The following is a 14,302-nucleotide window of genomic DNA, read 5'->3' on the forward strand; positions in this document are numbered from 1 at the left end:
AACACAATTAAGGGCAGCAGCAACGCCAGGTACCTATGAAATCACCATTTTACATCCGTTTTAGTCATGCCACAAACATGGAAACTGCTTCCACTCAATTTTACTCTGCTAGCATGTGCTTTTCATGCTGCTGTATTCTCTCCTATTTTTCCTCCCTTCTTCTAGGTTAAATTCTTAATCCTCTTCTGCAGAAAGCAATCTTAGAAACAACGGCCAGTTTCTAAGTTACCACACTAAGCTTTTTCCTTTTTATAGATACCTTCTTCAAAGTCTATTAAAGGCTTTTGCCTGCTAGTAGAACAATAAATTGACAGATTAACAGTTTCTGAAAAGCCTATCTCACAATATTCAGATAAAGAATAAAAGAAGCTGTACAACATCACCTCTATAAGTTGTGATTTGTCATAGTCTCTACGATGTCTGTAGATGCATTGACTGAGGAGTGAATACAATCTCTCAAGTTGGTCAACAGTCAGGTTGTCACTTTTCTTAACCACCAAATCAAGCAGTTTCTGTTGGAACAACAAAATGTGAAGTTAAAAGGGTTTCTAGAATAATTCTTTTATTTTTTTAAGGACAAATAAGAAATGCAATGTGTTTCTGAAGCCCTCCTTCGAAGGGATACATACAAATGAAATGAACCACACCTGGGTATCAGCAAAGCCACTGCTTCAATGTTTATACAAAAAGGACTTGATGTCTCCTTTCACTTCTCTGCTTATACCCACACTTTTCTTCTTGTCTTAAGATTCTTTTACTCAGTATAGCTGGGGCAATGTTTGGTCTTATGGAATGCTATTGCATCCTACTTTATCTTGGTTGGTCATCGTAACAAAGCAAACCCTAAAAACTGCTTTGATGGCCAAGGTAGACATTTTTAAGCACTTATACTGGCAGGGGAAAAAAGTACCACCACAGGAAAACATTTGGTCTTCCACAAATGTTGTTAAACGGAACAAAAAAAGAGAAGGAGGACACAACATATGCAAAATTTCTCATAACAAAGGTGAAAGTACTTTACATAGTAGCAAATAGTGACATTTAAGATTATTTTTTCTCCTGTCATAACAATTCTGTGGTTTCTGAAGAGATCATCATCTGTATTCCACAGAAAATGGGATCTAAATTTCATAGGTCACAGTAGGTCAAGCTACTTTTTACAACAGAAGACAGCAAATTTTGTTGTAACTTTAACTGAAAAAAACCTTGAAGCTTAAAAAAAACTGGAAGAAAATTAACTAGCAGTTTATAATGCCAAAACATCCACATAAATTTCCATTTGCTTTCCAATCCACTAAATTTTCTCCACCAAGTATACCTACACAGGAAAAGATGATATTAACTCCCAATTACCAGGCACCCAGCAGTTTCTTGGTACCTTGCATGGCCAATTAACACATGTGAGTACCTCCAAAAATGGGCAATTAAGAGAGTGGACTTCTAGGAATCCAGTGTCATTACTGGATTATAATGGTAGTAAGGATGAGACAGTAAGCATTCAGTAGTTTTATTAACCTTTCATCCAAAAAACACTGATTGACAAATCATTTCCAGAAGCCACTCTGATCATAATACTTGTTTGCAGTCAAAACTAAAGGAAATGTTGCTTCAGAACACAGAAAGGAAGCTTTTCAATGGAGTCTGTTAATAGTTCAATTTATTTTTTCAGTTCTGTTACCTTTAGTCTGTCATGGTCAACAACCACAGAGGGTACGGGATCTGAAGGTTCCTCTGGAACCTGCTCCAAACTTGTGGGCTTTGACTGCTCCACAGCGACTTTTCGTGTTTTCTTGCTTTTGAACAAACCTGTAATTTGAAAAACAATTATCAGCACTGTCAGTCCCACAAAATACAGCCTATTTCTTCACTTTGATTTTGCTTGTTTAGTTTGTTGGGTTGTTTGGAATCAAGCAAGACTGTAGCAGTGCACATTATTCATCAGCTTTGCCAATTCTAATGCTTACAGGTGCACAAACCCACACTTCAGAAGACACACACAAAATGGTAATCCTTAAAACCCAACTCCAAAGTGCCAACTTTGAATGAAAACTGAATCCCACTACAAGTCTTCTCATCGTATCTTTCTATTCAACAACAAATTAAACAGCTTCAAAGACAAGTTCACACACTAAGCAAATGCTGAAATTCTTTCTGCTCAAGCAAAACAAAGCTTCGTTTTTCTCTCTAAAGCATCCCACGTCTTCATCACCACAGTATTCCAACATCTGCTCTACTCCAAACCTCATGCATTTGTTACACATTTCTGTTTTCTTCCACCTTTGTATTCAACCTATTGACCAAAATATTTTCTTATTTCCTTATATTCTCCCTACATTCATTCACTATTTTTCTCCTCAACTATTTAAAACACCTTCTTTTCTGAGGACCCTTGCTATCATAACCATCCTAAAGCACACAAAATTCACCCACCAAATTCAGAAATGTAAAGGCTCTTAACACATCATGCTCTTCTTGTGATATTCCTGGGACCTTTCTTGTATTATTCTTCTTACCCTTAGAGAAAATGTGTATGTACAAACACAGCCAACATGTACACAGTAATCTTCTCATAATTCAGATCTCTCATTAAAGCTCATTTACTTTGTAAATCTCAGCACTAACTTTTGAAGTAAAGATTCCATTCTTTTAGATAATTCTGAAAGTTCATTAAAAAGGCAATCATGCACAAGGCTTCTATTTCTGTTCCCTGAGGAAACTCTCTCTCTTGTCTTCAAAGGACATGGCCCCTTCTTTTACACACCACCAGGATTTTCCTTCTCCTTCTCTTATCTTTTTCCTGCACAGTTCTTGTGTTCACTGTGACTCCAAAGCCAGATACCTTCTCCAACAGATGAACAACAGTCTGGCTTTTGTGATGAGTTAAACTGCTTCAACTTTGGCTGCACACAATTTTTTAAAGGAATGCATTCTTTATTTCTATGCTTTTTTATCCAAAGTCAATGATACTGTTATCACATTCTCTAACAAAACAAGTCAATATGTATCATGTAGATTAAAACAGAAATCAATCAGAATATACAGACCAAAATATGTATTGTATTTATCACTATTTATAATATTTTTAATACTTAATTATTGTTTTAATGTTATCTCAGCATTTCCCACAAAGCTGACAAATATGAACAGAGTAGTGTTAGCGTGGGGATACACTTTCTTGCCTAGGATAAAAATACAGCAAGTCAAGATTGCACTTCTAATTTTTCTATGTGAAATTAAATGCTATAAGCATACCAAGAGTTTCAAATACATAGTCAGCAATTAACAAAACATTACTATATAACAATTGTAACATAAGATATTAGAGTGAAAAATACACACATTAACTTGGACACTGAGATAAAGACAGAAACATGGAAAACAAGCTATACCTTCTTTATCTGCTTCAGCATCTTTAGTTTCAATGTCTGAGCTCTGTAGTGTTTTCTCATTATTGCTGCAATGTGGTAACTCGGCTTTCACCAGATCAGTTCCTTGATTTTCACTGGAAGCTTCCATTTTCTCCTTTGGCTGATCTTCAGATAAAGATTTTTGCTTGTTACTAGACCAATCACTGTTGTCACAGGGTGAAACAGCATCAAGTGATTCTGCTTTACCATTATGACAGGCTGGAGCAGGTACACCTTCAGAGCCATGTACAGATGTCTCTCCATTCACACAGTCCCCTTTCAATGTAGAGTCCTTCTTCAATTCCTTTTCAGCACCCAGGGTAATACTGTCAGTTATTAACAGCGATTCATTTGAGCTCTCCTCTTCTGTGGATGCAAAATTGTTTTCCTTTCCTGATGTCCCATTGTTAAGCCTCTGCTCTGCATCTATATCCATAATATCACATGAGGATTCATCATTTGTCATAGAGAGGTCTCCTGTTTCCTCTCCATTCTCCTCAATGCTGATCTCTAGCTCTCCATTTTCCAGTAATTTATTGTCCTCACCATGATTTTCATCATCAGCAAACTTTGCATCATCTTCATCTTTCTTTAAATTATTGACTTTCCTCTTCTTGATAATGCCTTTACCCCACTGGGAGCGCCGTCTTGATTTTCTCCTTATTCGAACTGAAAACAAACACACCAACAAACACTTTTAGATGCACAGGTACCCCTTAGTAAAGAGACCAGCATATAAGAATATGGTGTTGTGTGAGGCAATCAAGTATCATCACTCTTCGAGGAAAAATAAGGTGTCTGTTGATTTGAATGTGGGCAAATTAGAGGAAACAAGGAATTTTAGAAGTATAAGGAGTGAACACTCAGTCATCCACTCAATTCCTAAACCATGGAAACAAGAAATTCCTACTTAAAACAGCTAAGCAATGGTGTAGTCATTTGGGTAGCTCATTTGGGTAATGATAACTCAAAGACAGTTATTCTCATTTTCCCTTTTTAGCCCCTCAGTGATTTGAAGTGATTATACAATAAAACAAATTAAAGTGCAATCCATGGATTCATAGGATAATTCAGGCTGGAAGGGACATGAGGCAGTTTCTAATCCAAACTATTACTCCAACCAGAGTCAGCAGTGAGGGCCATATTGTGCTACTCAACTTTAAGCAATATAGGCATGTGATTCCCTTTTTTCATTATTTCTCCATGAAATTTTACTTTTCCTTATTTCTTAGTTTTATTTTCTGTGCCTTTGAAAAATTACATAATAAACTATTTTTCAGAAAGGCCACTTTATTTTATTAACCCATCTGCAGTGAGATATAACTAAGGTACTGATCTGAAGGCTTTGGGGCACATTTGTAATTTGATGAGCAAATGCAGAAGGAAGACCATTCCACCCTATTGCTATTGTCAGCATCCTTTTCAAAAGTACTAACTAGACACAGCTCAGAAGACCAAGGAAGACACTGGGACAAAGTGAAGCTTCTACATTCAAATCCAAGCAATGATAAAGACTGTTCTATTTTTGCAAAATTGATTAAGTTGTGGCCAACTACAATAAATGAAAATCGCAGCCAACAGTAACCAGAGACTGACAAATTTCCATCCCTTTCAAAGTGAACTCTTATGTTGAGCACCTCTGTAACGTTCTTTACATTTGTAAGTTGCTTTGATTTATGGGGTATTATCCTACACCTGTGTCTGCCAACCACACACTGAGTTACAAAGATCTTGCTTTGAAGATACGAGCACTATGCAGGTACAAGTGTTGAGAATTAATTCACAGCCACTCAGAAGCGCAGTTGTACTTCAGAACTTCTCCCCATGAGTGCCGTATGTAAGCAGGTAGTTTAACAACTACATTAGGAGTAAATCCTCACCTTTTAGCTTAAGCTATCTAAAGTTACAATCACACTGCAATAAAAACAGTCTCACTTGGAATGTGTATTTATTGTTACAAATAATCTTTATGGAGAACTGCAAGATTTGAGGGAGGGGGGGAAAATCCCCTTTCTCCAGCCATATTCTAGATCTGATAGTGACTTCTACAGTCAATGTCATTCTTTTATTGATGACAAACTACAACCTACTCACATAACTTTTCAGGATTTCATGTATTTTTTCCCTAGACTGTACAAGAGATTTTCATTAATCACTGAAGCAGCAAATCTGAAACTAAACAGGGAAATGTAAACTTACAGACAAAAAAAAAAATACTCTATTAACAATGAATTGAACCTCAGCACAACTCCAAAGATGGGTAAATAAAACACAGAAGGAGAGCAGAAGTCTTTTGAAGGAAATCTGGTACATCCTAAATGTATAAATAAATAAGTTGAAAATTTTAAAGATACACTAATTTTTGGTTGTTTAGGCACACTTTGCTGTAATTCAGATAGATATATGAGATATATTGTGAAGTATATTTGACATCTTTTACATCAGTGAATTGCACTTCAAGTATTTACTGTTGCATCCCCACTGTGAGTTCCACCTGGGATGAGAATCCATAATTTCCCCAAACACAAAAGTACATTCCTAAAATTCTTAGGTGTGAGAGAAATCACTTTATAGCAAAATGGAATTAATCCTTTTATTACCCATCTCATTAAATTTCAAGTCTTTCCCAATTGAGAGTCAGTAAGTCCAGCTCACTCAGTGTCTCATCCAATATTTTTGAACAAACATTATGGGTGTTGTTTTTTACTGTTGTTTTTAATTAAGACAAAGCAACAAAAAAAAGTGAGGCAGCAATGTCTTTTGGGATGAGAGAGGAAATTCTGGTTCCAGATCCTTAGCAACCAAAGCATTGTTACACAGATTTTTCTTTTACAGAGAGTCAAGCCTCTAAATTAGTGAAAAGTTGAGCAAGGAATACAACATCTAAAAACAAAACCCTGCACCAGTCTTTCTGTCCTGCTTAATTTCCCAGTTAAGTTAAGGGAGTGGTATAAGGAGGAGAAGTATTTAATGGACCAGAGAACCATGTGACAAATTGCAGACACTGGCACCAGACTTCATCACCTATATTGGTCCCCTTTACAGTTACTGGAAATAAAAAAGGCACTACTACAAGAGTATCATGGATCTGAGAAGCTGCCATAAGAGGCAGGAAACTGAATCCTACAGGACAGTTGATTATGACTTTAAAAGGATGAAGGAGCTACCACAAGGTAAAACTGATGCAAAACTGATGCAAAGGGCCACTGGGGAGGAGCTAATGGATTAACAGATTGCTGCTAAAAAATAAGCCTGGAATCCCATCTCAACTACCTTAATGTTTGTATTTTAGAAGATTGTAAACTGTCAAGAGCAGAATGCCAAACTTTTTATTTGTTATTCAGTATGATTCATGACGATCAGGTTCCAGCAGGTAACAGAAAGGGACAGCTATTTACAGAAGAAAAGCCTGGAGTGAACTTTGTTTAAAAAATGAACATAGTACATACAAATGCAACTTAATGCCTTAACACCTTTTCAATTACTCCTTTTAAAACTACTCATCAGAAATCTCCTCATTGATACACAGTCCTTTGGCAGTATTTGTGCCAGAGGCAGTGGAAATACTATTGTCAGAAGAATCCTGCTTTATAGAACTGAGTTTCTCTAACTCAAACTATTATAATAGCAATTATTCACACATGAATACATTCACTTGCCTTCTAAATTGGCCAACTATTCACTCTATAATCTTCACATAACCTCTACAGATTTGCCAAAGGGATCTTAATTTTAGTTCGAGCTTCTGTCTGGTTTGCTTTTTCGCAAATCACTACTAAGCATTTTTAATAACAATAAATATCTGTCTGACCACAAGTCACACCTAACATTTCACTCAGGTTCACAAGAAGTTAGTATCAAAACTAAATTCTGCCTGCTCTTTTATTCCTAAGATGCACAATCTATGTAGACAGCATTTTTTAAGTGCTATGTAATACAATGCAATTAATCACTGAATAGAAATTTACTGCACATTTTGTTAAGCAGTAAGTGAAGTTCCTCAATTCTTCCAATCCTATGTTAAGACAATTTCAGAGTCATCTGAAAGACCCATGAACAAGGCAAACAGCATTTCCCCCTAGGTATGATTAAAAATAAATTCTGTACTGTCCTTACTTCAGAAGGACTAGTCCTCTAGATGAAGTTAAGTAAAATGAAACCTGTAGCAGACTTTCAGAAATTCTGAATTCTTGCCCACTGACAGGTGCTGCTTGGAGATTCTCCAGTCAGATACAATAAGTAATAACAACATCATCTGGTGACGTAAGTAGCAGCCCTGTCCAGAGCAGAGCACTGTTCCTGGCTACTGAAGAACAGTAACAAAACTAAAAACATCCTAAAAATACAAACCAAAAAATTAGATTCCTTCCCACTTTTCCAATGCATTTCTGCAAGACCTCGACCTTTCTGTTTAGTATGGTCTCAGGAAAAGAGATCTCAAAAAAATGGGTGAATGGTACAGAAGTTTCAGAGCTGAGCTATGCACTGTTGCTGTCCCCCAAATCCAGCAGTACAGTGACAGAACTGTAGACTACAAAGAAATAAAATTAACCGTGGAAAAGAAAGCAGACATAATTAGATTATTCAAAGACTGTCAATTATTAACAAGCAAATCTGCTTCCCTTAATGTGGAAGAACTCTAATAAGATGCAGCAGAGATCTTTCTCTTGAAATTTCTGTAGTTTGACTACTACAGTACCATGAGTGCAGCACAGTATTCAAGGCTAACAAGTTCACTTTATGCTGCAGAGAAGACCCTTCCGTGATTCCACACTGCTATAAACCCATCAGAGAATGTGAATCCTCTGTCAGTAAATGTTAAAACTGACATCCATCAAATAGTAAATTCTCTGTTGTTACTGTATTTCATGAAGAATTCCTGGGGATTAAAACCCAAAGAAGATTCTCACGGCAAAGAAGATCACCATGGATCTAGATTTTTAGTCTGCACTACCAAGAACTACTTAAAGCAATTCACATGTTTTAAGTTTTTCTTCCATGATCAAAACCCTCAACACCTTTCTGATGTCTTGTGTGTAAAGTAACTCAAAGCCTTGAGAAATCACTTATAACCAGCAACTTACACTCTCTTATACAGCATCCAGGATATCTATGTACCTGACAGAGTAATTTAGCTGCTTCCAGTAGCTCCACATTCCTTACCAAGAGGCACTAAATAGTCCACTTGAAAGTCTCTGGAGTTTCTACTCACAAAGTCCCAAACTGCAGTCAGAGATAAGCAGCAAGAAAGAACAGATCACAGTTCCACAATGGCTTAAAAAGCAAAGTGAGGTGCCAGCTTCCACTAACAAAGCCATTTCTCCCTCCAAAGCCAGCTATAGCATTTCCACTGCCTCATTTGTGCCGGCACTACTGTTCCTGCAGTAAAACAGATAAGGGAACTAAATCCATCTGAAACATTAGGTTGTTGGGGTTTTTTGTGGCTTAGTTTTCAACATCTTTGGTTAAGCTTTCCAACTCATGAATGACAATGCTGGCACAGGGAACACAGTGGGAATATGCCACCAGCAACAAGGCAAGACAGCCTCTTTAGTAGTGACCTGCAGTTTGACCACCTTAAAGTGACAGTGGAACCAACCCCTAAAGGGTGTCATTTTCTTCACCTAGATGGAGGGCACTCAAGGCACAGAACTGACCAACACATGAAAAGAACTGCATGCAACAAATTCACATATTTATGATTTTTATCACCTTATATAACAGCTTATGTTTTGTAAGCAAATACTTGAAGAATCTGGGCATTTTTACTCAACACAGAGAAGTCAAATTTCATAAGGAGAAGTTGAAATAAGTAAAAACCAAACTTGACTGCAGCATTCCCAGTATTTTCTTCCCCAGTCAACTGCTTTCCCCTACCATTCCCAACTATGTTCTCCACTCCAAGCTCTTCCCAGGGTTTCTCATAGAACTATCCCAGTGTCTCCAATTCCTTCCCACCCCAGCTGAACAGGACACAGGACACACTCCCTGTCTGAGGTGTGCATGCCATGCCTGGTCAACACCAGGTTTTACCTGCTCAAACACCATTTTCAATCTAGCTCCTTTTCCTGCAGTAGACACATTCATTTTTCCAGCTACCAATTTTCAGAAAACCTGCAGGAATCTAATCTTTCAGCTCTCAGCTCCTGTCAAATCTGTCTGAAATCTACTAAATGATTTAGAAGTTATTAGGGGAGCAGAGATGGACAGAGAGCACAGGTATGATTTTCTTGGGAAACCAAGATAAAAATATAATTTACATGAAACCAGAGTAATTATATTAGTAAAATACATGGCAAGATTGTCATGCTGGAAAATTAAAGAGGCAAATGAAGTCAAAAGAGAAAAGACAATCAGATTATATGTCATCTGTGGAGATAATTTTTAGACTTTTCATCTCTGTAGATCTGCTTATTTCCCCTCTGCTGTGTACAATAGCAACTATTGCAGCTATAGACATCCTTGGTACCTTCAGCTGGCTCTTAAGGACTACTGAATGAAACCTTCCTGCTGCAAGAGAGCCATGAACAAACACAAGAAAGAATCATGGCTACTGGGTGGTTTCTCTGTCAAGGAGGCAAAATCTGAAGTTAATAAATGGATAATAATCCCAAGAAAATCCACTACTTCTGCAGAGAGAAACACTATGTCTTAAAACAATTTAAAGCAAACATTGTCACAGTTTTCAGAAGGGAGGAAGGAAGGGATCTATCTGGTCTGAAAACTGTTTTTATTACATCACTTGTGCATGCCACTTAGAGGGAAAAAAAACTTCAAACTACTTCAGAAGATGGTTTTACCATGTTTACAAGAAAGGTGATGATAATGCTTTCAAGGAAACCTTAAAAGAGGCTGAGCCATCTTGCATTACTCAGTTATAAAGATGAGAACAAGAGAATATAAAAAAGTGACTGATCATGTAAATTGTAGAACTCACTTAGCCCTCTGTCAGAGAAAAAAAAGACACTTGATTAATTCAATAGGCAGGTTTTTAATAGTGATGAAAGAAAATTTCTTTGTCACTAGATATCACTGAGTTCAAAAGTTTGATGGGATCCCAAAAAAGAACAGGCAGTCAAGATTTATTAGAACTCCCCTAATTTAAAATTACATTTTAAATTAGAAGAATTTAAAAGCCTATGGGGTTTTAAAGAACTGTTAACCAACCTGGAATCATCAGCTACATTGGCATTTCCTTCAAAATCAGGCATGAAAAAAAATTATTTCTCAAATGTTTGAAACTTTCTTTTAAAGCATCTGGTTGAAGGCAGCACAAGAGATCAAACCACTCCCAACCAGAATGCCAACTCCTACGCTACCCAGAACAAAATGACAGAGAGACAAAAAGAGGCAGTTGTCCCAGCTCTGAGTAAAGATATCCTCACATTCCAGAAAATGGATGGTGCTTATCAAGTAACAGTACTTGCCTCTGTCTCAAGTGAGAATTAATCCAAGTCAAATCTGGAAAGCAGGAGGAGAAAACTAAACAGTAGCAAATACAGGGTAAGTGACAAAACAGCAGCTACTAGGATTTTCATGTTAGCATCTGAATGATTGTTAATTTGCTAATATCCAATTCTTGAATCCAAACTCAGAACCACACCAAAAGGAGAAAATAGTTCAAAGGATCAAAACCATATGGCATCTGGTCTGCCATGTCCTTTGATAAGGCACTGCTGCAGTCCCAGAAGCCTAAAGTACAGCAATCATTGACACCACTGTCACAGAAAGGTCAAAGAAGAGACACTAAACAGATGAAAATCGGACAAAGACTGAGAATAAAACAGTTTCTGAGAAAGACTGTAAATGAAAGACCTTTTCTTTCTAAAAATCTTTTTTAAAAAGTCTCGAGACAAGACAAAAGCCTTTCCATTATAAAGCAGAAACAAAGTGTTCCACAGGACAGCAAAGATCACCCATTTGGGGGTGAAAAAGAGCAAACCAAAAACCAATGAACCAAAAAAATCCAACACAAAAAGGCAAAGAAAATATTACTTATTTAGAAACAACATTTTCTGCCATAGTTTTTTAGATCCTTGCTTGGTTTCCCTAGAGTCCTTTCTAGAGAGCCCACTAATCACTTAAATTACTGGGAAAAGTTAGCAGGGTGTTTACTTCATATTTCATAAAATGACTTTCATATAAAACTTATATTTTTAATAGTTTGCATAGCACAAAGGATTTAAATTTTCTTTATTTGCTCCAAATGCCATTTTCACAGTTATGCTATTTATCATATGGCATAAAAAACATCTTCTTTATGAAGAAAACATAAAATCTGCAGTCTATCACTACAATATATTATCATTAAATGCTGCAAAAAAAAGATAAGAATGCAAAGCTAAATCTTCCCCACAGAGTTTATTTATATGTAACACTAAAGGAACCCAAGTGCAAGACAGTAAAATGGTATGTACCATGCCCCATCTACTGGCAAGATGGAGCAGCTGGATACAGTTCTATTCTACAGCCTCCCAATGATTAAAGAGATGCTAATGCTTTCTGAGCTAACATGTATCTAAACCGCTTAATTTAGCAAACACACTGAACTGCACACTGCTGGTGGTTTCCTTTTCCACACAGTTCTATAAAAAGGCAAAATAAGACTCTTCTCAGCAGTGCCCAGTGACAAGAGGCAATGGGCACAGACCAAAATACAAGACACTCAAAATTAAGAAAAATAATTTATTGTTTGTATCCAAACACTACAAGAGGTTCCCCAGGCATGACAGAGAGCCCTCATTCTTGGAGATTTTCAAAACACAATCGGACAAAGCCTTGAGCAACCAGTTCTGAGGGGAGCTAGACTAGAACATCTCCAGAGGTTCCCTCCAACCACTGTAATTTTGTGATTCTATAATCATAAAACTATTTATATCAGACTTCTGACATCTGTCCCATTCCAAGTTCCCACCAGAATACTTGCACTTTCCTCAAAATACACAGTCGATAATGGAAATATTTTAAATTGTGGCAGAACTTCCCCAAATAGATTTTCAGCAACTTCTAGCAATTCAATACTTTTAAAACTCATCTATACTGTGAGACACAATTCACACAGCTGTACCTTCAACAAGGGAAATGGGAGTTGCAATGAAATGTAACTCAGGAATGTGTATCACTATGCCTTCAAACAGAAAAATTACTTATTCACTACATTTCCAACAGCCCATCTCGTCCAATCAAATTAACAAAATATCTAAATTATCTAAAATACATCAGAAAAATTAAATAAATCACAAAATAACAGGTAACTATAAAACTACATAATTTTTTATACAAAATATAAAACCTCAGAAAACAAACCAACAAATATTAATCCAACTCTCACTGTCTACTGTACTAGCCCTGAGCAGGACCCTAAATTTGGCAAGACTGCTGCACTGTCTCCAGTCCTCTCTGTTTTTAGAGAAGATACTTGACAATAATTTCTTTTAGAGTTCTCAGGTTTGTCATCTGAATTAACCTTTTTGCAGCTCTTTTCTAAAATACTGTAAAACAAAGCCCTTAAAAATAGTAACAACTGATCAGGAAAATAAAGTTATGATTGGTGATTCTTTCTTTAGATTCCTCTAAGGGAAAACATTACTTCAAGTTCGAACAACAGAAAACATGCAATTATTTTCAGAATTATTGAAAAGTATGGTTTTATCCTGTTTAAATAAAATACTTTAATAATTTTTCTTGTTACTCTGATTGTGTAATACATTATAGTTTTTAAAAAAATACTATTTCATGACCATAAAAAAATTCCACTCTCCCCCTAAAATAATCCCTCTTCAGAAATCCCTTCTCCAAACTTACTTCTTCCATTTAAACAATCACAATCTGGAGTTCCATTTTCTGCTATTTGAGCTCCCCACAATCTGCTCAGTTCTGCTCTCACCCTTCTCTAGCTTATCCTCCAAATACCCTTTTAAGACCGTTTCTCTTCCTCATTTTTAGTCTCTGCTGAACTGACCACATCAATCTTCAAGAGTGCCCATTTACCACTTGAATCCTTTCTGCAGATTTCTGATTGCTCATCAATTCCTGGTTCTCTCTCTTGATTACTAGATGCATCACATCCCTCCTGGACTAGTTACCTTTCCTGGACTTAGCCTTAAAAGGCAGATTTTCATTTGATCGTAGACCCAAAACACCACTAAGCCTCAATTTTTCTTGCCTTCCAAGCTAGATCATGAAAATACCAACAGGATCAGTGCCTTAACAGTAACTTTGTTGTTTGCACAGAGACACTGGCAATTTCTAGCAGCTGATGGCTCGAGTTTTCAAACTGCTGCTGCCTGCACAACAGAGGGGAAGCGAGAGAGGTACCAGAGCTGCTTTGGATGCAAGTCACCAGCAAGGGCTGCTCTCCCCCTTCCCAAGGGATGTCCAGCTTGGAGGTCTATAAACCCCACCGTCTGCTGCTCAGCATGCACAGCCAGCAAAGTGCTCTGTAGGGCAGCCAGAGGGAAAAGCTCCATCCTGGACTTCACAGGAAATTAAAAAAAATTAATTGGGAATCCCTTCCCTTCACTCTCTGTTTTGCATGAGCTGCAAAATGAAGAAAGAACAGCTTGGATCCACATCATCAATTTATTATATAACAATTTATTCTAACCATAATTCTGTACGATTGATTTTAATTCCTTTAACGGAAGAAATTACAGCTTCGGGAAATAAAATCATACACCTCTAATTAATTAAACCATTTGACATCAACAGTATCATTCATATATAAACAATGTTCATCTCTGGGCAGTTATCACCATGCCTAGAAAACGATTTCTCATCAAGGAAAAACACCATGAAGGAGAGCACAAAGACCAAAATGAAAATTTGACTGCTTCCATCAGTTTGCCATCAATCAGCAACAATTGATAATGCTACTAATAATATATTAATAATGG

The 14,302-nt window shown here is 36.9% G+C and overlaps 1 protein-coding gene across 5 annotated transcripts in view; it reads right to left on the minus strand.

Moving 5' to 3' along the window:
* The window catches only part of ATAD2B (ATPase family AAA domain containing 2B), a 58,897-nt gene that overhangs the window by 4,331 nt on the left and 40,264 nt on the right, over positions 1-14,302 (minus strand). For 2 of the 5 annotated variants that reach the window (XM_031066649.1, XM_031066648.1), the window contains exons 24-26: positions 3,390-4,076; positions 1,679-1,806; positions 384-512 (exon numbers count right to left, since the gene is read on the minus strand). In XM_031066649.1, coding sequence (XP_030922509.1) covers positions 384-512; positions 1,679-1,806; positions 3,390-4,076 — 944 coding nt within the window. Of the gene's footprint in view, positions 1-38; positions 513-1,678; positions 1,807-3,389; positions 4,077-14,302 lie in introns of those variants that run through there. The other 3 variants (XM_031066647.1, XM_031066646.1, XM_031066650.1) reach the window with 3 other exon arrangements.

Source organism: Geospiza fortis, unplaced genomic scaffold (assembly GCF_000277835.1).
Source record: "Geospiza fortis unplaced genomic scaffold, GeoFor_1.0 scaffold98, whole genome shotgun sequence".
Lineage (NCBI taxonomy): Eukaryota > Metazoa > Chordata > Aves > Passeriformes > Thraupidae > Geospiza > Geospiza fortis.